The 26764-nt window shown below is 34.0% G+C and overlaps 1 protein-coding gene across 3 annotated transcripts; it reads left to right on the forward strand.

Moving 5' to 3' along the window:
- Positions 1-659: 659 nt before the first annotated feature.
- On the forward strand, positions 660-26171 carry LOC134718903 (uncharacterized). 3 transcript variants are annotated; one of them, XM_063581754.1, is made up of 3 exons: positions 660-855; positions 21734-22068; positions 25692-26171. In XM_063581754.1, the coding sequence occupies exons 2-3, from the start codon at positions 21741-21743 to the stop codon at positions 25709-25711; spliced, it is 348 nt and encodes a 115-aa protein (XP_063437824.1). In that variant the 5' UTR covers positions 660-855; positions 21734-21740; the 3' UTR covers positions 25712-26171. The 3 variants fall into 3 exon arrangements, with proteins under 3 accessions (XP_063437824.1, XP_063437822.1, XP_063437823.1); XM_063581752.1 differs by lacking the exon at positions 25692-26171 and having other exon boundaries at positions 21734-22856; XM_063581753.1 differs by lacking the exon at positions 25692-26171 and having other exon boundaries at positions 21740-22856.
- Positions 26172-26764: the final 593 nt, after the last annotated feature.

Below are 26764 nucleotides of genomic sequence, written 5' to 3' on the forward strand. Positions count from 1 at the left end.
ATAAACCTTGTGTTTAAATTTCATAGATTTCTATTTACTTATACTAACGTTATGGTGCGAAAACCAAGAAAAATGCTTATTTAAGTCCCTTTTTGGCCCCTAATTCCTAAACTGTTGGGACCTTAACTCCCAAAATCAATACCAATCTTCCTTTTTGTGGTCATAAACATTGTGTTTAAATTTCATTGATTTCTATTAACTTAAACTAAAGTTATTGTGCGAAAACCAAGAATAATGCTTATTTGGGCCCTTTTTTGGCCCCTTATTCCTAAACTGTTGAAACCAAAACTCCCAAAATCAATCCCAACCTTTCTTTTGTGGACATAAACCTTGTGTCAAAATTTCATAGATTTCTATTAACTTAAACTAAAGTTATAGTGCGAAAACCAAGAAAATGCTTATTTGGGCCCTTTCTGGCCCCTTATTCCTAAAATGTTGGGACCAAAACTCCCAAAATCAATACCAACCTTCCTTTTGTGGTCACCTTGTGTTAAAATTTCATAGATTTCTATTCACTTTTACTAAAGTTAGAGTGCGAAAACTAAAAGTATTTGGACGACGACGACGACGACGCCAACGTGATAGCAATATACGACGAAAATTTTTTCAAAATTTGCGGTCGTATAAAAACACGATAACATATCAATAGACCTCTTTCGAGTTCATCCGTCACCGAAAAAAACTCGTCAATTATACGCGCCTTTATCACCGTCATTTGTGCGTTTAGGGGCGTCGTCACTTCCTTCCAATGTTGAGCGAGTGGTTGGAAAACTATAATTCTATATTGTACGAATTATTCGGCAAATTGAATTCTCAAAATTGACAATCAACACTGCTGTCATTAGGGAATTGTCAGTAAGTACCTACAGAGCAACCATCATTTCTAGTTTATCCTGCACAAAGACGATCACCAAGACGCTTGATGAACGTAAATAGTGCAGGGATACAGGCGAGCCCCTCTATCTGGTAAATGACGTCATAAAGGCGTGCATAATTGACGAGTTTTTGCCGGTGACGGATGAACTCGAAAGTGGTCTATTGACAGATTCAACTCGGTCAAAAACATAAATTATTAAAAATTGTAAATAAAGCCCATCTTTACACAGGTAATTTGAAAATAGCTTTGTCGTTGTTATTCTTTCTTTCTTTTCTTCGTATGAGCTTCCTATTATAAGGAACACCCCTTAACGGTTAATATTAAAATATCAAAGTATTTAAAAAGGGGGAAGAAACAAGGATAAAATATATTACATCAGGGTAAAATCCAGAGGTGGTGCACTATACATAGACAGTGATTTGCAGAATTATTATTGAACAATGGAATATAAGCCCACGTGACACAGGTAGATTGAAAATGATTTTGACGTTGTAGGTGTAACAGTAATGTCGGGTGGCTTTGCGTCACCAAATCTTGCGGTATGATAATGCCATTAGACTAACGACAGACAACCCCAATGGTGACTGGGGTTTAGAAATATGGTCACTTGGTCTTCTCCCGACCGGCAGCAAAACGCTTGCCGAAATGGGGCGTCCGTTTGGCTGTGCGGGATGTATCAAGTTCGCAATCACGTCCTTTCATAATAAATACTTATTTGGTGTCAGCTGTTCAACTTTTTTGTCTACTTCGTCTGTTTTGGGAAAATAACATTTTCCGGAAAAGGATATTTTCGGAAGACTGAAACATATTTAAGCTATACTCCAAAACCCCCATATTTACACCTGTTTGCAGCTTTGTTCTTAATAATGAAAAGACACTCCACAAGTTCTTTAACATGTTTGTAAATTTCCATCAATTTTAATGGGCTCTGATCAGTCTAGTCTTCTTCGTTCTCTGTGTTTTTATTAATCTGTCTGTATTTGCTGAAAGTCCCAGGTGTGAGTTTTTTATAGGCCATAGCCTCTACTATGTCCTTCCGAAGCTTTACGAAGCTTTTTAAAAAACTTTGAATTTTTCGAAAAACTAAGGATTTTCTTACCCCAGAAGTAGATTACCTTAGCCGTATTTGGCACAACTTTTTGGAATTTTAGGTCCCCTATGCTCTTCAACTTTGTATTTATTTGGCTTTTTTAACTATTTTGATATGAGCGTCACTGATGAGTCTTATGTAGACGAAACGCGCGTCTGGCGTATAAAATTATAATCCTGGTACTTTTGATAACTATTTACTCCAAACCTGTCTTCTTCGTTCCCCGAGCTGCAGCTACTTCGACGGTCTCCTTCTCCTTCTATCAATTATCGTTGTTGTTGTTTGTCCTGAAATTAACCCAAACATTAAAACTATTGTAACATGTGTAATGATAACTTAGTCACCTGCTATGTTTTGCATGATTATTTTTAATGTTTCTACCCTCAGGGATTTTACATGTTTTATACATCATGAAAACATAGTACACAGACATCATCTTTTGGACAAACAGTGCATTTCTATTTCAAGTTGCTCATTTTTAAGTTGCATGAATTTGATTATTTATAAAATCTTGGATCTTAGAAAAAAAACACCAAACTAACATTATTTTCCGTTTAAAAAAAAAACCTTTTACTTATTAAAGTCCGAAGTATTGAGAAATAACTTGGGAATGTAAACAGTATGTATACACACAGTCATAGGGTCATTTTAATTCTGATGGTCACCAAAAGTGAAGGGAGGGGTAGTACAGAATTGAAGTAACGTTTAAACTCGAGAAGTTTGAACCATTTTGATACTGAATATATGCAGAATAGTCCCGTGTTGACCTTAGAATAAAATAGTACTGCATAGTTTTTGACATTAAGGGAGTTCCTACGGGAAATTTCAAGGGTTATACCTCTAATTATAGAAATCTCAACAACAATGCTTTTTATACGACCGCAAATTTTGAAAAAAAATTCGTCGTATATTGCTATCACGTTGGCGTCGTCGTCGTCGTCGTCGTCGTCGTCGTCGTCGTCGTCCGAATACTTTTAGTTTTCGCACTCTAACTTTAGTAAAAGTGAATAGAAATCTATGAAATTTTAACACGAGGTTTATGACCATAAAAGGAAGGCTGGTATTGATGTTGGGAGTTTTGGTCCCAACATTTTAGGAATTAGGGGCCAAAAAGGGCCCAAATAAGCATTTTCTTGGTTTTCGCACTATAACTTTAGTTTAAGTTAATAGAAATCTATGAAATTTTGACACAAGGTTTATGACCACAAAAGAAAGGTTGGGATTGATTTTGGGAGTTTTGGTTTCAACAGTTTAGGAATTAGGGGCCAAAAAAAGGGCCCAAATAAGCATTATTCTTGGTTTTCGCACAATAACTTTAGTTAAAGTAAATAGAAATCAATGAAATTTAAACACAATGTTTATGACCACAAAAGGAAGGTTGGTATTGATTTTGGGAGTTTCGGTCCCAACAGTTTAGGAATTAGGGGCCAAAAAGGGACCCAAATAAGCATTTTTCTTGGTTTTCCCACCATAGCGTTAGTATAAGTAAATAGAAATCTATGAAATTTAAACACAAGGTTTATGACTATAAAAGGAAGGTTGGTATTGATTTTGGGAGTTTTGGTCCCAACAGTTAAGGAAAAAGGGGCCCAAAGGGTCCAAAATTAAACTTTGTTTGATTTCTTCAAAATTGAATAATTGGGGTTCTTTAATATGCCGTATCTAACTGTGTATGTAGATTCTTAATTTTTGGTCCCGTTTTCAAATTGGTCTACATTAAGGTCCAAAGGGTCCAAAATTAAATTTAGTTTGATTTTAACAAAAATTGAAACCTTGGGGTTCTTTGATATGCCGAATCTAAAAATGTACTTAGATTTTTGATTATTGGCCCAGTTTTAAGTTGGCCCAAATCGAGGTCCAAAATTAAACATTGTTTGATTTCATCAAAAATTGAATAATTGGGGTTCTTTGATATGCCAAATCTAACTGTGTATGTAGATTCTTAATTTTTGGTCCAGTTTTAAAATTGGTCTAAATTAAAGTGCAAAGGGTCCAAAATTAAACTAAGTTTGATTTTAACAAAAATTAAATTCTTGGGCCTCTTTGATATGCTGAATCTAAACATGTACTTAGATTTTTGATTATGCGCCCAGTTTTCAAGTTGGTCCAAATCAGGATCTAAAATTATTATATTAAGTATTGTGCAATAGCAAGTCTTTTCAATTGCACAGTATTGTGCAATGGCAAGAAATATCTAATTTCACAATATTGTGAAATAGCAAATTTTTTTTAATTGGAGTTATCTTTCTTTGTCCAGAATCAACTTAAATCTTTGTTATTTACAATATACAATGTATATTCACTTTTTACTACCAGCTGATAAATTTAAATAATCTTTACAATTCAATGATAACAAGCAGTTTTTTTACATCTTAATATTTTATGATGTATTTAAATGAGTAGTAATTGTTGCAAACTCCATTAGAATATTTTAATTGAAATTAGTTTTGGAATAAGGGAAAGGGGGATGTGATTAAAAAATTGGGTATAATTTATCTCATTTGAAATTTCTTCCAACATTTTTTTGAGAGGATTAATATTCAACAGCATAGTGAATTGCTCTAAGAGAAAACAAAAATTTTAAGTTCATTTGAATACATTCATTCTGTGTCAGAAACCTATGCTGTGTCAACTATTTAATCACAATCCAAATTTAGAGCGGAATCCAGCTTGAATGTAGTGTCCATACTTGCCCCAACCGTTCAGGGTTCAACCTCTGCGGTCGTATAAAGCTACGCCCTGCGAAGCATCTGGTTACCATATTAAGTACTGAATACAGATCAGGTTGAACATGGGTTGCATGATGACTTTGACTGTTCTAGAATTATGCCTCATTATAAAAATCTATGCAATCAGGTACATTACATGTATCCCATTCTCCATTTATCATGTTTACTAAGTATTATCTTTCACAAGCATATGCATGCAGACAAGAACCAATAATTATCAATCTACACCCATACATGACAGGAGTAATAAGTGGTGCATCGCATGCATTCAAATAATATGATAATATACCTCATCAGCATCTTCAGCAAGACCACTTTTTATGACATCTCTTATCTAAGCTAAAAAGGACAAATACCTTAGTCTTTTTTCCAGCTTTAACTTTCTTAAAGCATATTGCAAAGTAATCATGTGTTTCTCCTTCTGGTAAAATTTCCACACAATAACTTATCTCTTTTGCAATTTAAGAAACAATTCCTTCATGGCATGCTCTATGCTCATTTTAACATGGGTAGGCATTATATTTGTCGGTATTTTACACTGAACGGTAGCGAGGTGAAAAATGTGGTCAAAAATAATGCCTACCCATGTTAAATTGAGCATGGAGCATGACACGAAGGAATTATTTCGATTCTAATAGGACAAATACAGTATTTGTATAGGTCGAAGCGTATGAAAATACCGTAAAAATGTTAAGCTGTTCCCGTTTCCTCGTCGACGAGTCTGTACATAACACTTCATATCAGTTTAAAAAATACGAGCAGGATAAATATATGTTGTTCGATATAACATATATTGTAAAAGTTTATGTAAGCTACTTGAATGTATATATTTTATAGGATAACGGTGGAAATAACTTAATACAAACAGTAAATCTGTTCGCATGTGTCAAACATATTTTGTGCTCATTAGAACAAGGCTTTGTTTACAATGCGTAATACGGACGTCATACTAGAATTGGGATTTTGTTTGATTGATGTCTTCAAATTTGTCTCTCTCTTGAGGGAAACATGAATTTGGTAGCTCATATTAGGAATATGTATGTCGTCATTTAAGTACTGTGTCTTTTGAGGGAACACTCTTTTTTCTGATGCTCTTTCTATTAAATTAACTAAGACATAATCCAAAATATGTGTATCTATAGCAAAATGTTCATCTTTATGTTCCCAAAGGTAGTTTTTCTCCCTAATAATCAATCTAAATGCATATATTGCTGGATCTATGTCAAGACCCCTTAAAGATGTATCTGCTGGCAAATTACCTTACAGTGAATACCGGTTGACTTTTAAAGTCTGTAGTACAGATAACTCGGTTCTGTTGGTAGGACAATAATGTATTTAATTAACCTTCTTTTTCTTTTCTTTGTCAATCAAGAAATATCAATGGGATGTTTTCATAAAGTAATTCCATGTCGCCCTGATTGGACAACAACCATGGCCACCTTGTGTAGTTCTTGTTTCTGATTTGCTAAAATAAAAATTTTATCCTCTAGAATTGCTTGAACAAATCTGGAACCCACACCCAACAAGCTCTGAATAGCCCGGATATAAATATATAATCAATCAAGCTGCATATACGTTGAGATTGTAAATTTTATTTTTTTCCCACTTTTAAAAAAAATGTTTAAAATACAATATTGTTGTAAGTGGAAGTTGGAGATGTTCACTTCTTTAATTTTGATGCTATTTTCACATTCCTCTAATTTTGAATTTGAAAATTTAACTGTCTCGAGACTATTCAAATAATGGGGATTGTTTTATTCTAAGCAGGGGAAAAAATTATATTTTTGTTAATTTTTTTTTGGGGGAAAATTTACCTACCCACTGTTAATTTAGAATAGTCAAGATTCTAAATTAAGCTGCAGTTTTTAGAAAAAATGTATTCTACCATACACTTCATACATGTTAATTGTTTAATATTGCATGTATCATTTATTATAATCAATAACATATTGTCATCTGTTTGGGCTCCTGTGTTGGCAATAACATTGTTTTGTTTACTTTATAATAGCAAAATAGATACAGTTCACACATAGCATTATTTTTCAGCTATCCAAATACATTGTAGCATGAAATGTATCCACAACTTTGATCATGTTTTTGTGCTTTTACATGGGACACACACTTTTTTACTAGATAAAGTGCATGGGACAAGCATATTTTTATTCTGCCAGTAACCATGGGATCAAGAGAATTATTTCAGACAATTTTCTTTTTGCACCGGTCCCATGCATCAAGAAATTTTGACCGGTCCCTAACATTAAACAGTTTTCTAATTCAGAATTGACACTACTTCAATCTCCTCTATACCAGATAATCAATCTGCACTTTCATAATCTGTAATAAAAATATAAAACATATTTTAGTTTTATTTATTAATAAAAATTGGGATTTAAATTTTTTTTTTAATAACAATTTACAGATAAATTTCCAATTCTGTTTTGGTCTGGTGATTTTTGAATGATCGAGTTTTGGTTCTTGGACTTAGGATATTAAAACACGTTTTCCTAAGCCGTCTTCGGCACATTTTTTATCATGTTTGAAGATTATGATTTTATATTTGGTATAAACCTAAACTTAGAAAAACAATTACCTTCTAAACTATTGGTGGCGCCTGTACTTAACTTATTAGTAATAGTAGTACTTATTCTATCACCAATAGTTTCAACACATAGTCTGCTAAAGTCTTGATTAGTAAGGTGCTGAAAAGTGTCATCATCTATCCTCTCATCTTTAAACTTTTGAAAGATTTGCAAATTAAGTTCTGCAAGAGCACTTTGTATAGCAGACGACATGTTGACAGTATGAAAATAACCCGAAAAATTCCACGGCTTCGTATGTTTTCGGAAGTCTACCACCACCACAGAATAAAAAAAAGTACTGAATATAATTGATATACCACCTAGTATAATATTTTTTGAACCAAACAAAAAACATTTTGACCACTGACCATAAAGTTGTTTGCACTAAACAATATTTATTTTACAGAACATAATGATCAGTCTACAAAACATAATATTCATTTCAGTGGTTAAGATTACTGTATATTAAAAAAGCTTTCGGCAAATCATAAAAATAAAAACATTTATAGTATTGATTGATGAACAGATAGTTAATTTGTGTCTAGAGGCGAGACCGATGCAAGACAAGAAAATGATAAATGTGTCCTGATCCTCCTTTTTACTAGACCGACATACCGATTCGAATTTTGCACGTGCAAGAACACAAGGAAACAGTTCGTCTTACAAACACATTAATCTAGGCAAACAAATCTAGTCTATAGCATTATGCCCTTTATATAAACAGAAAAAAGTCCTATAAAATCTAACTTCAGGAAAACTCAATATCAGCATTTTTAATTTCCTATGGAAATTAACATTGGAAGGTAAGACAACTCTTGCCCAAAAAGAGACCTTTTTTGTCAGTTTTTGGTTGTTTTCCTTGAAATTTATGTGTAGTATGATACTTTGATGGGGTTATAAGTTTGTTTTTGACTAAATCATATAAGCTTCTGCTCATGAAATGTACAAAACCGAAGTCTTATTGGTATTTTTTTTTCGTGCATTTTCATGAAAGAAATTGCAAATTTGAAGCTTTGTAATTATTTTTAAAAAATATTGTGAAACTTTGGTATTGTTTATATCTGTATATGATATTTTTTCAGAAACTTACTTTTCTAAAGAAACTCTAAACCACAAAAAGAAGAATACATGCCGAGTTATTTTTATTAAATTTGAGATTCTTTACCTTGACTTGTTGAAGAATTCAATAAATGGTCAACTAATGAATTACGAAATCTAGATTATAGCTTGATAACATATATGAAAACACCTTTAGAGTTGTTTAATATACTTTAAAGACCGCTAAAAAATCAAGATTTAATACATTCTGATGAATAGAAGCGGTAAAGTTATAATTTAGTATCAATTGTTAATGATATTTCTGCCTTTTTTGCAAGAGTTATCTCCCTTTTCAATGCAAATCTCCATAGTCAACCTCAAGTTAGATTTAATGGGACTTTTTTGTGTATATTTGGGGTATAATGCTTGGTAATTTTGATAACTATTCACACCACTGGGTCGATGCCACTGCTGTGGACGTTTCGTCCCCGAGGGCATCACCAGCCCAGTAGTCAGCACTTCGGTGTTGACATGAATATCAATTATATGGTCATATTATAAATTTTTTCGTTTATAAAACTTTGAATATTTTGAAAACCTAAGGATTTTTTTACCCCAGGAGTAGATTACCTTAGCCGTATTTGGCACAACTTTTAGGAATGTTTGGTCCTCAATGCTCTTCAACTTTGTATTTGTTTGGCCTTTTAACTATTTGGATCTGAGCGTCACTGATGAGTCTTATGTAGACGAAACGCGCGTCTGGCGTATATAATTATAATCCTGGTACTTTTGATAACTATGCTAAAGATTAAAACATGAAAAATCTTCTGTTGCAATTACTTTCAGGTTAGGGTCAAATTTATGCTAGATTGAGTTGACTATACCCACCTAATAGCCTAAAGGTCGCATGCGATTGTAAAACAGAAGACGTGTTTGTATCATCAATACTGTCTGTCTAAATTTGTTTCAATCAGCAGTAGCAGGATCAATGTCTAGTGATTGACACTTATTGATTAGAAGAGATGCAAACTTTGCAATGTCTTTCGGGAGCTCTTTTTTCTTGTTGAATTGTCTCTCTGATAAAATTGCAATTGGTCTTGCAAGTTTATCGACTCTAATGCTCCATTCCATTTTCGCAAGAAAAAGAAAGTATGATGCCTCTTTTTCATTGTTTCATCTCTTTCCTCAATTGAAACGGCAAGTTAAGATGAAACCATTCTCATTTTATCAAAACCCGACTTTCCTTCGCCGTTCCTGAATTTCTTCAACCCTTTGAATTGACAACAGTTAACTGTTTATGTTAATGTTTAAAGCTGGGTTGGCAAGTATTACTCGGGCAGGAAAACCGTAAGCAAGGGCAATTATAATATACATGTACATCTTTCAGCGAAATAACTTTCAGACGTAGAAGTTTATTAAAGGTGACATACAGCCACAATTTAAAGCCTTGTGATAAACTGTAAACAGCAATAATGTAGTAAGACCTACAAACAAGTCAACATGACCAAAATGGTTAATTGACCCCCTAAGGAGTTATTGTCCTTTATAGTCAATTTTTAACAATTTTCATAAAATTTGTAAATTTTTACTAAATTTTCCACGGAAATTACTGGGCATAGTTTATTATCTACATAAATATTTGTAAGCAGCAAGAATATTCAGTAAAGTAAGATGTAAAAACACATCACCATAACCAAAACACAATTGTGTCATGAATCCATCTGCATCCTTTGTTTAATATTCACATACACCAAGGTGAGCGACACAGGCTCTTTAGAGCCTCTAGTTTTGTTACCCTGTCAAGATCAAACATCCACTGAAATAGATCAGAGAAAAGCTATATTTTTTTCCATTTGTGTAAGGTGACATTTAAAATAAGTCAGACATTTGGGAAATTTACTTGTTTACACGCTATGATTGCACCAACAAATGCTGTTTTCCACTGAAATTATAGGTACAAAACATTGATTCAGGATAAATAATGTTTACCATACAACGGTTTTTGAATATAGTATGATTTTTGAAAAGTCAAATTGAAGTAACATTTATGCAGCAAATGCTCTTTTACAACAAACACGAATTCATCCCTGTTACTATTTTCTAATTGTTTTTGGGGTCGATTACGGGTGAAAACACTTTTCTCTAATTTTTGTGCTTTTTTCACATTTCCTGACCGGTGTGAGAAAAATAGTTCTCCTCACTAGTGAAAAATCTGTTCTCGGCAAATGATAAGTCGAAATTTGATTATGACGTCAAAATGTTATGTTTTCTTCTCAATTTTCCTATTGTGACGTCATGAAAAAAGACAACCTTGCCTGATGACGTCGCATATAAAGAGCACAATTTTCTGAAAATCTTTGAAAAAGAACGATAAAAAGCATTAGAGAAACAGATTCCGACACTATAACTCGTGTATTACAATATTTCTCCACTCTCGACAGTTAAATTTTATTATTTAAAGGGCTCGGCAAGCCTCGCGCTTTTAATAATAAAATTTAACTGTCTCGAGTGGAGAAATATCGTAATACACTTGTTGTAGTGTAAGAATCTATATATAACTTTCAATAGGTGAAATTAACGTTGTGCCTCCTATTTTAATTTCATCATCTCTGGTGACAGAAAGCTTTTTTATCACTAATTCACGTGCAGGTCAAATTAAAAAAAAATGTAAAAAGTTTGCAAGATTTAAACATGCCATGATATTTTTTTAGTGATTAAGAATTGATTAATATTGACTGCTTTGTTTTACAATATAGCGAAAACATCAGAAAGTGTAAATAATTTTCAATTATTATTTCAGGAAATAACCAACTCAAAAGCTTTATGTTTTACATAATGTGTGTGATGTTGTGCTTTGATTTTACTTAAAAATTAATGTCTTTTTATTTTTTCTGTCTTTTGCCTTTTCTCGTCTGAAAGTTAAATATGAAGTTTAGTTGTTTTGCAATGGTCTTATATGTTATCAACCAGTAAGTGTGCAAAACCCTTTAATCAAGGTATAATTTGCATTATTCATTAACATATAACCTGTTCCATAAGCGGAAAACAAATTTGTTATGGGATTTCCTTGATACTGATTGTGTTGCAAACGAACTTTCTTTTGAAAGTTCATCATTGTTTTTAGTTGCTCAACATTTTTTACCAGACCAATTTTTATTCCGTTTGAATTAAACCAATGATTTATTCTGTTAAGTAATGACAGTATTCTAATAAAAGAAATGCAAACTACATTGCTAACTGTTCAATTTAATTTTTTCTTCGTCGATAACCACCATACTAAAAAAATAAACAAAATCAAGGTTTCTGCAAAAGTGAAGTGTTTCCTTGAATCTACTCAATTAAACAAACGGTAAGAAATCAATGCCGTTAAGAATAAAATCTAACACGTCTACATCATCGTTTTGGCAAACAAATTAGACAAAATGAACTCGGGATGAAGCCAATAAAACCGTAGGAATAAACCATGCATAAATGCGAGTCAAACTAATTTAATTTCGACCAAACAAAGCATGGTTCCTTACTCTATCCAACTGTTTGCAGTATCTGAAAAAAGAAATAACATTTATTTCAGTTTATACAGTTTTTTTAGGACTGATAAACGAGGTAAACACATCATCGGTTTATCATATCAAAGGATATAATAATAGAGGTATAAACCGACGAAACTAGATACTAATAATATATTAAAATATTGACAAGGTACAAAATGACCTAATCCATGGTGCCTGATCATAGTGACAGTCTTTCATTGTCCTGAGCAATATACGGGTAATACTAATATATTAAAATATTTACAATTTACGAAATTGCCTAATCCATGGTGCCTTATCATTGTGACAGTCTTTCATTGTCCTGAGTAATATATAGGTGTTAGGTAGCGGCAGTTGTGAAAGGTATGCTAAACGAGTGGTAGTAGATAATGATTAACAAGCTAGTGGTTAGTCAGAACCGATATACGAAGTAATCGGTAAAGCAACGGAATACATTACCTAGAATACCGATATCCATTCACTATTGCCCCCAAGGGTGACTGGGGTATAGAAATATGGTAACCTGGTCTTCTCCCGACCGGCAGTAAAACGCTTGCCGAAGTGGGGCGTCCGTTTGGCTGTGCTGGATGTACCAAGTTCGCAGTCACGTCCGGTCAGAAGGAGGACGTTAAATCCGATCCCTCGTGTAAAGAGAGTGCCACGCTCTTTGTACGTTAAGAACCCTTGCAACAACTCTTTTGAGGGGTCCGTAGGTGGCCTGTTGCGTAGCAAAATTTCAGTCCCTATCCAAACTACCCTCTTTTTCCAGGGGCAGTCCAACTTTCCCCGACCATCATCCTAGATGGCCTCTATTGTAGTAACCTACCAATTGTATTTATTGTGAACTTGTTCTCGTCCTGAATATGCATGAGATATTTGCCACTGGACGTTTAGCAACCTACAATCAATCAATCCTTCGATTCACCATTTGGTATAAAATTAAAGAGGTGTTGTAAATCATGCAACAAGTGATAGGCATTCGATATAAATATTTCAGTATTAAAGTAAGAAGGACTAGTTGTGTTAATTGGGTATTTTGATATGGGATGTGGTTAATACCTTCATTCCAGTATACCGTAATCCATTACACAGTATTCTGTTTGTCCATTTCCCATTGCCTAGTTTATCAATTAGCCATTGCCTTGTATACCGTTATTATTTACATACTATACCAGAACCTATTGCCCATTATCCAGTATACATTTATCGACCACTTTACCTTTGCCAATGTCCCAGTATATCATTACCCATAACCAAGTCCCTCCGGTGGATCGCTATCCATGCCGTGGTCGGAGGGCTTGCGTGTCTCAGTGACCCCAAGAGCTATGCCAGCTGGAGCTCCGTCTCCTGAAAGGGTTACCCATGCTGGACAGGTCGAAGGGTAAAGACTAAAGTGATCCTAACATCGTTAGAAGCCCGATGTTTTGAATAAAATAGGCTCTCCAACCTGTTTGCCGTGGGTTGCTACCCGTGTCGGTGGTTGACGAGATCCTTGTGGATGAGGACTATAGCCAGACTCCTTACGGTCAGAAAATACCCGGACGGACGAGACTATAGTTCAATAAGCTGCTTTGGCTTCGAAATCATCTAAACGTGAGGTCGGATGGACCCGGTTCGATCAATCGGCTGGTCATGTCGAGCCCTTCAGTTAATCCTCAACAATAAGCTTTCTTGTAACAATTTTCATAATACACACAAGTATTTTAAATTAAGCTATTTATATTTCGGATAACTGAAGAAGGCGATGGCTCATGGGTCAATCAAGTGGTACGCTTTCTTTTTCGCTTGATGGATACGCTCTGCTGGAGTATACTATTCTTGGAACATCTGGTGCCTTCCGCAGTGGATCTTGGGTGTTAATTTTGAGGACCAGCTACATTATATTTGAAGCTCGTTTTCAGCATTAGCATTTGATCCCGGTTCGCCGGTTCGCCACGGAAACACAGCATCGCCCATGTAGGCATTCCGAGGTGGGTGGATGACAAGAATGGTGAATCTTTCTCCTCTCATATGGCACAACAAAACAAACCCTCTAAATCAGCTTTAATACATACAAAAAGAAAATGTGATGATTCAGAGCCCTGTCGGGAAGATGACAGTTGGCCCAGATTTATTGTAATAAAAGAAACAACCAATTTCAAAAATATCGCCCTTTGTGATTCACAAACAAATTCAAAGCGTTGCTGGTACTGTTAAAATTCCTCGCTAGAAGCTCTCTTGCAGCTCATGAATAACATCTGGGAATCTGGTGATTTACCATCAATCTGGAAGCTTGCAACCGTCGTGCCTATTCCAAAACCAAGTAAAGATCATACGGATCCTATTAATTATCGACCAATTGCTCTTACCAGTCGTGTCTGTAAAACACTCGAACGGATGGTCAATGATCGCCTAGTTTGGTTCCTGGAATCCAATGGGCTATTAGCCAATATCCAGTGTGGATTCCGACAGGGTCGCAGTACTCTTGATCATCTTGTTCGATTCGAATCATTTGTCCGTAATGGTTTTGCGAAAAATGAACATGTGGTGTCGGTCTTTTTCGACCTCGAGAAAGCCTATGATACTGCATGGAAATATAGTATTTTAAAAGATCTATTTGATATGGGGTTGAAAGGCAATATGCCTAATTTTATTTCTAATTTTCTCTCTAACAGACAATTTAATGTTAGAGTTAATTCGACCATGTCTGGTCTGTATGATCAAGAGATGGGTGTCCCTCAGGGCAGTATTTTATCTGTTACATTATTTAGTCTTAAAATCAACAGCATTGTTGAAGTTTTAAAAAGTAATATTGAAGGTTCATTGTACGTAGATGATTTTTTAATATGTTACAGAGGCAAAAATATGAATAACATTGAAAAACAATTACAATTATGGGCCTCGGAAAATGGTTTTAAATTTTCCACTTCAAAAACAGTCGGGATGCATTTTTGTAACAAAAGAAAATTGCATCTTGATCCAGAACTAACGTTGTACGGCAACCCAATTAAAATGGTTGATGAAACCAAATTTCTTGGTTTACTTTTCGAAAAAAAGTTAACCTTTCTACCCCATATCAAAATGTTAAAAGCGAGATGTTTAAAAGCTTTAGATATTTTAAAAGTTGTAGGCAGCACTGACTGGGGTGCTGATCGCAACATATTACTCAATTTATATAGATCTCTTGTTAGATCTAAACTAGATTATGGCTATAGTGTATGGCTCTGCAAGGAAGTCCTACATACAGATTCTCGATGCTGTGCATCACCAAGGTTTGCGTCTCTGTCTTGGCGCATTTAAAACCTCACCAGTTGAGAGTCTGTATGTTGAGGCTGATGAGTACTCACTCTCTGACAGACGTTTGAAGCTTGGACTTCAATATGCTGTCAAACTAAAACCCCATTCAGATAATCCTGCCAACAGCTGTGTTTTAATCCGATTTATGAAGATATTTTTGCAAAACATGAAAATAAAATTCCTCCGTTAAGTATACGTTTAAAACCACATTTGGCTTCTTTTGATTTAAAATCTGTTAATCAAGTTAAAACTTGCAAATGCCCTCCATGGGAACTTCCCAAACCAAAATGATATTTGATCTCCGTGAACACAAAAAAAATAAAACAAATCCTCTTTTAATTCAGCAACACTATGCTGAAATTAAAGCCGATTATCTAGATTTTTCAACTGTCTATACTGATGGATCAAAAGATGGTGATAGAGTTGCATCTGCTGCTGTCTTCAGGGACAGAGCTGCAACCCTCCGTTTGCCATCTGATGCATCCATCTTTACTGCTGAAGCAGAAGCAATAATTTTGGCTTTGAAATTTATTGCTTCTTCAGATAAATCCAAATTTATTATATGTTCGGATTCACTTTCATGCTTACAAGCTATACGAAATACTAAAATTAATCAAAGCGCGAAAGCGCTGTAAAGGCAGTTAATTACAGGTTGTGTGTATTTCTAGTCCAGTTATACCATTATCTTCCATAGAACAGAGGTGGTTTGTAGAATTTAAGATTCAGAGTTCTTTTGTACCTAGTTCACCTATATCTATAGTCTATGTTTACAGTATATTTTATGTGCCTCCCATGAAATGCATTTTTAGCCATGGCCTTGTCAGTTTGCTTTAAATTTATGAGTTTGACTGTCCCTTTGGTGTCTTTCGTCCCTCTTCTTTAGACATATAAGAACTTTTCCTTTTCAATATAAATCGACTATTCTTAATTATTGATTGTATACACATATTCTATGACTCTCATAGATAATAGTTCACAAAGATTGACTAGTCTCTGTACTGTGTTTATAGCAAGAACATCAAGTAACATAATGGTAAATGTACATAGTAACATGTCAACTTTTTTGATGACCATACCTGGCAACTGTCAGTATTTGCAGAGTATTTCCCCCATCGAGCTCAAGGCTCCCAAATGGAAATTTTGTAAGAGCAATTTTGTCGACTATTTTAAAGAAAACAATTAATTCAACAATGGCTATGAGCTTGTTAATGCACGAAGAAGCCAAAAACCACATTAGAATATATTTGAAAGGAATCCATGACAAATCGTCCCACTTTAAAAACAAGAGTGCACACACTGAAATGTCTCGCCTTCTTTACTAATCATTGATATTATGTTGATAATCCTAATAATAAAGCTTTATTACAACTGTCACATAATCTTAACATAAACCAAGAAAACTAAACATTGACAATTGAACCATGAAAATGAGGTCAAGGTTAGATAAACCATGCCAGGTAGGCAAGTACAGCTAACAATTCTTCCATACAACAAATAAAATTGACTTATTGCTTATAGTTTAAGAAAAACAGACCAAAACACAAAAGCTTAACACTGAGCAATGAATTGTAAAAAATGAGATCAAGGTCAAATAAAACCTGCGCGACTGACATGTAGATCATGAAATATTTCCATACACCAAATATAGTTGACCTATTGCATATAGTATTAGAAAAAAAGGCCAAAACTCAAAAACTTAACTTTGACCACTGAACCATGAAAATGAGGTCAAGGTCATATGAAACCTGCCAGGTAGACCTGTACACCTTACAACCAATCTATACACAAAATATAGAAGACCTATTGCAAACAGTATAAGAAAAACAGACCAAAACACAAAACTTAACTATAACCACTAAACCATGAAAATGAGGTCAAGGTCAGATGACACCTGCCAGTTGGACATGTACACCTTACAGTGCTTCCATACACCGAATTTACTAGACCTATTGCTTATAGTATCTCAGATATGGACTTGACCACCAAAACTTAACCTTGTTCGCTGATCCATGAAATGAGGTCGAGGTCAAGTGAAAACTGTCTGACGGGTAAGAGGACCTTGCAAGCTACGTACATACCAAATATAGTTATCCTATTACTTATAATAAGAGAGAATTTAACATTACAAAAAATTTAACTTTTTTTTTCAAGTAGTCACTGAACCATGAAAATGAGGTCAAGGACATTGGACATGTGACTGACGGAAACTTCATAACATGAGGCAACCATATACAAAGTATGAAGCATCCAGGTCTCCCACCTTCTAAAATATAAAGCTTTTAAGAACTGAGCTAACATCGCTGCCGCCCCCGGATCACTATCCCTATGTCGAGCTTTCTGCGACAAAAGTTGCAGGCTCGACAAAAAAACTGCCCCAACCTGGATTACCAAATCGCCCCCCACTTGTGAACCGTGTTAAATCCCGTTAATATTACCCCTGCCAACTGGTCCCACCTAATGGAAATCGGTGAAATCTAGATAAATATATTAATAACCAGGATGAATTTAGTAATGCCAACTCACCCCACTTATGGAAAAAGATGTCATCCCATGGAATATAAGTTCAATTCCATATATTGCATTATGATACATTTAACAGGTTACTTTTCAATTGTTATGCAAATAACTTAGAGCTTCAAAACTTAGTTATTCTTTAACAATCAGGGTTTTTTTAGAATTATAATTTCAGTATATATCAATAATAGTAAGTAAATTAATTTTCGGTTTGTTTGTATTCTGTGTACATTAGTTTTCATTAAAGTGGTGCGAGTTTTTATTTTTAATTATATATATATTATTAATCTAAATATTACCGTTTTTTTATAAGTAGGGCAAGTTGGCAGGAGTAATATTAAACATGATTTAACCAATTTCACATGTGGGGCGATTTGATAAATCAGTTTGTGGCGTTTTTTTAAAAAGTGGGGCGATTAGCCAGTGGGGCGACTTGTCCTGCTTCCATTTGAAGGCCCCCTTGGAGGTTTTGTATGACTATATGAACCATCTTTCATGTAAAACCCCCATGTGCATTTTGAAAAGTTGGCAGATATGTTTCTAACTCCAGGCAAAATCTACTGGTATGAATGAAAAAGAAGTTTTCAATTAAGGCTCTGTGGCCATAACAGCTGTCTCATTAGCATTTTAACCACTTCCAATATTTGCAATTAAAACAATAGAAGAAAATTATTCAACGCAAAAACAAAACTTACTTGTAAGTAAATATGAAATTCTCTTTACGGTATGAGTTTTTCTCATTGTTTGAGATTGTACAGTAGTACATGTACCTGTAACTGCTTATACCAATTTCTTATTCACTTTTGCTTGATTAACTCACTAAATATCATATACATTGTACCACATCTCCTTATGTTTATAAGCATTCCAATAACATGAACAATTGTAATTCAATTCTATATACCAAAGCAAAATGATCTGCACCACTTTCATTCACTAGTATGCATCTTTTGGCAAAATACAAGTTCTTAAATGACACAATATATATTTATTGATAAAAAAAATAAAATTTAGTATACAACTCTATAAACAGGTATAAAAAAACACAGCTGTGTCATAACTTGTGAAATCTGTGCTGAAAACACAAACGTTGATGGTATTTGATTAATTCCATATGTGAAGCTCCATATTAGCTCGTCAGTTGGTGGTGGACAGTTATAGTTCCTTTCTGCAGGCTAGGATGAATGGCTTTTCAGGAAAACCAATTTCACAAATCAAAACTTTCCTCTAGATTTCTCCTACAATATTCATCCAGTTTAGTTCTTTTGTTTTAATTGGACACCGTCCTGATTTTTAATTTTGCAAACCATTCAGTCTCTTGCTTGCAAATGGTGCATGAAATTAGGATGGGTATGGCAGTAGACAAGTGTCTTTAAAGTGGGTTTGTGCCCTGAAAAAAAGTTTTATAACTTAATTTTTTTTAAACTTGTGCAACACACATACCTAAATAACTATAACATAGAAGAGAGCAGCATTCGTGTCAATGTTTTGTTCCTGTTTACATTGTCATTGATATATTTTTCAGAAAGCCTGAGCTCATGAATTCCTGTCATTACATCCTAAATTAACATAATTACTGCTAGCTAGCTAGAATAATTATCAGTATGCAATACGTACACTATCACTGTACAGCCCAAGTCTTCAGTATATATAATTGTTGCATTCATTCACTCCTGTGTTCAGTCGTTCAAAAATATTTAAACATCAACAAATGAACTTTAATAAGGACAAGAAAACACTAGAAAAGATACGTACATACAACCCGTGTTTAAGTGTATTTGAGAGAAATATATCGGGTTAAACGATTTATAAAGGAGAAATATATCTGGTTAAACGATGTATAAAGGAGGAAAAATTGTAGATATTGCATTACGATGCTTTCTACCTAATAGCACGTGGATATGTTTACATATTTAGACTTGACCCAGTATGACCCGTACCTTGTAGGTCACCGCCGTCGACTAGACTACAGTCGTGTATAAGACAACAAAAAGCTTAAGCCTGTACTTTTTGTGTGAAGTAAATGTGTTTGTTCTGTACATTTAAATTGTTTTACCTGATAGCAAGGACGTAAATCTATCCGTTTCCTTCTCAATTCACTTTGTCAAATTCTTCGAGCTTCTTCGAAACATACGTATTACTGCGCCGGAAGTGAGAAAAATATGAGAAATCCTCGTAAAATAATGCTATTTTCAATTTTGTGGAATCCATTTTGTTATATTTATTATACAAAGATAAAAAAAAGTTACGATTAATTATGAATTTGATATCATTATACGGAACGTTTGTGGACTATTTTTTCCATAGCTGTAAAACGGTCATTTTGGCGGGAAATCATGTACACATACACACGTAGATTGGCTGGTACCCGATCGTAATGTTACACATCACATACACAAAAAGCTAATACCCGGAACGTAGTACCGGGAACCAGGATAATACGTAGACAACATACATAACTAATACCGAAATTGAAAACGCTTTACAGTTCCTCGTTCATAAACCGAATTCCGCTTTGAATTATAGAAGATGCAATATTAATCATGTTCAGTCGACTTTTCATTGTTATATCAACGTCTGAACTAATTAAAGAATCTTTAGATGTCAGATAACACTCGAAATTGACCCGACCTCTTTCCGCACGGAATACACATAATGATAGTTTGTAGTCAGGTTGACTGCTTATAATGCAAAATACACACTCATAACAAGTTCTATAAAACAAACAAAACACACTGATCGTTTCTTTAGTCCCCAATGTAAATGAAAGAAATAAAAACCATATCATACCATAAAAAGAAGAGGAGAAATTCGAACATTTCCGGATCTATTTCTGGCCAAAAGACCCCCTGCAAAGATTGCGTATGAAAAGATGAACCTCATGACTTAAAAGTCAGGCCTTAAAGCACTGCCTTTAAAAACCCAACATTCCTGAAAATTTTATATGTAATGAGGAATTTAAAAATTCTTCTGAAAGAAATAATATTTCTATGGGTTCCGAGTCATGTTGGAATCCTTGGAAACACAGCTGTAGACCTTGAGGCAAAGAATGCCCTAGGTGATCCTCTATCTAACTGTGATATACCATAAACTGATTTTAAATCTAATATTAGAGAATATGTTTTTAATATATTGAAAAATAAATGGAGTAAAAAGATGATATTAAATTGCATGAAATTAAACCTAATTTAGGCAAACCTTTTAATAATATTATGTGCAGAAAAGATCAGTGTGTTATTACTAGATGTCGTATTGGTCATACTAGAATAACACACGAGTATCTTTTAAAAAATGAAGATGAACCACAATGTGTTCCTTGCAACTGCAAGTATACTATTAAACATGTTTTAATTAATTGTATTGACTTTGCTGATATTCGTAAGAAGCATTTCAATAGCAATAATATGTATGATTTATTTAATAATAGAATTTATGTAATATACATAAATTCGGTTATTCTAGTGGAAAGTTATAATCTCGTCCGTTGCAGTGCTTTCCTTTATAAATTCATATGCAGCGATAGGATGTATAGTGGTGACGTCAATTTGACGTTAGCATTCTTTCTAACTTTGAGCCGCAAGTGAACATACGTGTATTTACAATACAGAGAGAAGTATTTGGAAAAATATCAAGTTGAATTAATATAGTGGATATTAAAGTTGGTATTTTATATATGAATAATAGGCAAAGAGATATGTGGATGATACAAAAAATTGTTTTAATAAAAAAATTGTAAATAGTTAGAAATTGTTGAATTTCGAAACGGCGTGGCCGCCACGTGGTGTCGCATATGAAATAAAAGAAAAACTATTTAATCACAATACGACTTAAGTTAAAGAAATTATATTTTTGTGGTGACTTTATATTTGGTGAATAATTCACCCAGTGATTCTGCTGCGGAAGTAATTACTTCGTAGAACACGACATACTATCAATTCAACAAAAACGATAATACATCGTTTCAACGGCTACAGCTTTAAGATATATTGTCATTGATTAAAGACTTTTGGTTACACACACAAACAAAATGAATAAATTTGAAATAAGTAAATAAATAAATTTAATAAGAAAATAAATGAATAAATAAATTTAATTGTGAGTTTCAGTATGTTGAAAAGAGGTACCAGGAAGCGTACAGCATCAGCGAGAGCTGGAGTAAGAAGGACCCCGGTGGTGTCGAAGGGAGTTTCGTCACGGGCGTCAGTACAATCATCTATGACGGTTACAAGGCCTGAGGCTATCTATACAACTTCTGGACATGACGGCGCTGCCATACCCACAACTGCAACAGTATCAACGACAAGAATGTTGATGCCAACATTTTCTAGCAATCAGGACAACTCCGTCCACATTCCGGACATGTTACCATGGCAACCAAGACGAGCAATAGACCCCCAGGCAACTGTTGATAACACACAGTTTGTGTCACAAACAGGTAATGTGACCAATAATGAGTATGTACAAATTCCCAATAGAATTGGAAGTGTTAATGTGAATCTAGGCATAAATGTAACACAGTCAATTAAAGAAAAAATATTGAAAGGGGAATTCATAGATTTAGCTTGTCTATTAAATAATTCAGTCAACACGGGTTCTGACAAACAAAAGTTGACATGGGCTCAAGGGGAATTCATTTTACAACCCATTTCTCAACAATCAAAAATTACAAATATTGAAAAGTGGACAGATGCTTTCATCATTTTTATTTATATTTATTGTGCTGTGCACGTAGACCGATTTAAGGAATTGTTAAAATACATGCACACAATACGCCTTGGGGCTCAAAGAAACCAAGGTATGGGTTGGAAAAATTACGATGAGCAATATAGACTAAGAAAAGCTCATGAACCATCCAGTTTATGGAGTAATATAGACAATGAGCTTTGGTTGTTATATATGCAACCAGTGAATGTTGAATAAAAAGATTACACACAAGGACTTAGAATCAGTAGTGGGTTTGATGGCTTTCTGTTCAAGGGCGATTACTTCATCTAGGGCTTTCCTTCGCAGGTTTCATGATGTCATAGGGTTATAAAAAATAAAAGCCTTTTTATTCAATTAGAATAATAATGATCTCAGAGAAGATGCAAAAATTTGGCTGATTTTTCTGGAACATTTTAACGGAGATTGTTATCTATCAGAATTAACACGTAGATAACAAATGAAACGTTGCATTTGTACACTGACAGCTGTGGTAACTCTGATTTAGGTTGTGGTGCATATTTTGATGGTAAACGGGCACAATATGAATGGCCGGAAGCATGGTCAAATGTGCCAATCATGAAGGACATTACTTTTTTAGAGTTAGTTCCGATTGTTTTAGCTATGTTTATCTAATTTCCAAAATCGAAAGATTTTATTTCGAATTGACAATATGGCATTAGTTAGTATTATCAATAAAAGAACTGCCAAGTCGAAGCGTGTGATGGCATTTATTCGCCCCCTTGTTCTTTTTACAATGCAAATGCAGTGGTTGTAAAAATGAAATTGCAGACTCGATTTCTCGTTTTTAGTTGAAGAGATTCCGGGAACTAGCACCCGGGGCCGAGTCGGTTCCAGAAAACAACCCAGAAGAGTTCAGAGATTGATATTGAGTTTGAAACAAACAGATTAATTAATTGTTCGCTTTCTCCTAATACAATTCAAGCTTATCAACGAGCTTTAAATGCTTTGGCTAAATTTATGAATAGTTTTGATATAGATCATAGTTTCCAATATCATTGAAACACATTACTCAGTTCATTGCATACATGTCTTGCTTGGACATGGCTCCATCTACGGTGAAATGTTATATTTCAGCTATCAGTTTTTATAATAAGATTAATAATTACGAAGATATGTCTCAATTATTTGTTGTAAGGAAAATGATTGATGGAATGCCAAGGTCAAAGTTAAAGAGACCTGACAGTAGATTACCTATTACTATAGATATGTTCAAAAATATTAAAGATTTTGCCCGCATTTTGTAGCATTTTGTAGCTCCAGATATGAAGCAGTCTTATTTTCTAGTTCTTTTTCAATGGGATTTTTTGCATTTCTGCGAGTTGGTGAAACGACAACTGCATGTGGCAAGGAAGGGTCCAATCATGCCATTAAAATTGAAAATGTGGAGGTTACTAATCATAATATTAAAATATACTTGGCGTCTTCAAAAACAGACCAGCTAGGTCGAGGGACTTTTTGTGACCTGACAATCAGATGTTGGAATTTGTCCGGTAAAATTACTGCAAGAATAATTAAAGATTCGACATCGAATTAGTGGTCAATTATATTGCCACTTTGATGGCTCTCCGGCGACTCGATATCAGTTTTCAGGAATTCTAAAACAAGCTCTGGGGTATATTGGTTTTGATCAATCAAAGTATGGGACGCACTCATTTAGAATCGGTAGTGCTACTTCAGCAACTAAGCTTGGTTTTACTGACGAGAAAATTAAAGTAAGGGGTCGTTGGAGTTCTGATACTTTTAAAGTTATATACGAATACCACAATTTTGAATAAATTTCGTTGAATTTTAAGGTCATGCAATTTAGTTTATTTCATGTCAATACATACATTTGAATGGTTTTACACTAGTTATTTTGGGGCCCTTTATAGCTTGTTGTTCGGTGTGAGCCAAGGCTCCGTGTTGAAGGCCGTACTTTAACCTATAATGGTTTAATTTTTGAATTGTTGTTTGGATGGAGAGTTGTCTCATTGGCACTCACACCACATCTTCCTATATCTAGGTATTAAATTGTAGGCCAAAATGTGTCTGTATGGATAGTAGGCTCATCTTTGATAAGAAATGCATTTGTTCACGCAAGAAGTAGAACAGGTGGTGTAAATTTAGGTCTCCATAGAATAGGAGTTAAAATTTGGTGGCAAGGGTATGGTGGCATGGGTTTAAAAGATTTTGAATCGACAATAAAAAGACTGATAAAATATGAAAAAGCGCCGAAATATCTTGTCCTTCATATTGCTGGAAATGATTTGGGGAAGACAAAATTGGGGTTTTTAAGGAATGAAATCAAGGCCACCTTGGAGAAGGTACAAAGTTATCTACCTAATAGTTCGATTGTCTGGTCTCAGATTTTACCCAGAACAAATTCGCGTCATTCTAAAAGTCAGGATAGCATGATGGCATGCAGAATTAGGATAAATAGTGTCATTGCATCATTCGTGTTAAAGAATGGGGGACATTATATAAAGTATTCAGATATATTCTTCCTAATAATACTTTTTTAAAGGAAGATGGTGTTCATTTGACTGATCTAGGAAATGACATATTTCTAAATAATTTGCAAGGTGCGCTTGAAATGTTTATTTGTTCTGGTTCCTATACATATATATCCAGATACATTTGGTACTAGTATGTGTATATCTTAGATAATTTTAAAACAGTATTGGCCACAGTCCTATCGCAGCTTCATCCCCACTTTAGTGGCGGTTGATCCGGTACGGTTGAGTTTGACATATACCGTACCTAATCAATTTGGCAACTTCGCTGCGTGTGATAAACTACAGTTACAGTTGTCTATATTTTAGTGATATTAAAAGTACATTTTGTGGATCGCTGTATCCCAGGATTATACATCTATCTATCTATATATATCTATCTAGTTATCTGTAGGTTGCCAGAGGTAACCAAAAAATGATCTATACATCTATGAATCTAGTTACCTATGAATCTATCTAGTTGAATCTATATGTGTACATATTTTAATTTGTGTAAATAATAAAAAGCTGTGGTCAATACTGCCAATAAATCTTAGTTTTATAAGCCATCTCGAATAATAGAATTTATGTAATATACATAAATTCGGTTATTCTAGTGGAAAGTTATAATCTCGTCCGTTGCAGTGCTTTCCTTTATAAATTCATATGCAGTCGATAGGATGTATAGTGGTGACGTCAATTTGACGTTAGCATTCTTTCTAACTTTGAGCCGCAAGTGAACAGACGTGTAATTACAATACAGAGAGAAGTATTTGGAAAAATACCCACCCTCCCTCCACTATATATAGTTAAACCATGTAGTTTTGTTTGGGTACTGCTCTTTTGTTCTTTTTATTTTCAGGTACATGTATATACGAGTAGCTAGAGTTCCAGTATGAAAAAATCTTCTCCATTGATGATTTGCCATGTGATGTCAAAAATTGCAGTATTCAGTTAGATGTTGGTTGTATAGAAACATTTGTTCGTTAAAAAGTGAAAAATGTGTTTGGCAACTTCGCTGCGTGTGATAAACTACAGTTACAGTTGTCTATATTTTAGTGATATTAAAAGTACATTTTGTGGATCGCTGTATCCCAGGACCCAACAGCTATGTTAGTTGATCGCTGTATCTCAGGATCATACATCTATCTATCTATATATATATCTATCTAGTTATCTGTAGGTTGCCAGAGGTAACCAAAAAATGATCTATACATCTATGAATCTAGTTATCTATGAATCTATCTAGTTGAACAATATATATCGTTGAATCTATATGTGTACATATTTTAATTTGTGTAAATAATAAAAAGCTGTGGTCAATACTGCCAATAAATCTTAGTTTTACAAGCCATCTCGAATAATGTTCCATTTACAAATATTGTTGCTTTTTTGGAATTGGAATTTATCATAGAATATAAAAATGTTATTATATTTAAATCGATTTTAATTTTTATCACGTTATTTTACTGTTGATTTTTATTTGTATATACTCAATTTGCTTTAGTCAAGAATTTTAGTATATAGAAGGACTTTTTGTCTTATTTTAAAAATATGCTTTAAATTATAAAAATATTCGAATTAGCTCTCGCCGCGATATAGCCTTTTTGTGCTAATGCGGCGTAAAGCAACCAACAATCAATCAATTATCTAATATATTTGTCAATACATATTGGAAAATTGTCTTGATCAAATGACCGATTTAAAGTAACATCGTATACAATTATCAAAAAAAGTCAAATGTTAAAACAGTAAAATGTTGAAAAATTACCAATAAAGGTCAAATCTAAATCATTATCAAAAAGTAAAAAAAAATTACTGAGAAATTGGTGTATTTTAAAAATAAAAATGTGGTTGTTTCAATTTTACTTCTAATACATTTGTCAATACATATACAAAAAAAATTGTCATCTTCAAATGACCGATTTAAGGTAA

This window comes from Mytilus trossulus, chromosome 5 (assembly GCF_036588685.1).
Source record: "Mytilus trossulus isolate FHL-02 chromosome 5, PNRI_Mtr1.1.1.hap1, whole genome shotgun sequence".
NCBI classification, from domain to species: domain Eukaryota; kingdom Metazoa; phylum Mollusca; class Bivalvia; order Mytilida; family Mytilidae; genus Mytilus; species Mytilus trossulus.

Excerpts from the sequence above, each read along its gene's own strand:
- LOC134718903 (XM_063581752.1), top strand. The coding sequence starts at position 21,741 with ATGTTGAAAAGAGGTACCAGGAAGCGTACAGCATCAGCGAGAGCTGGA.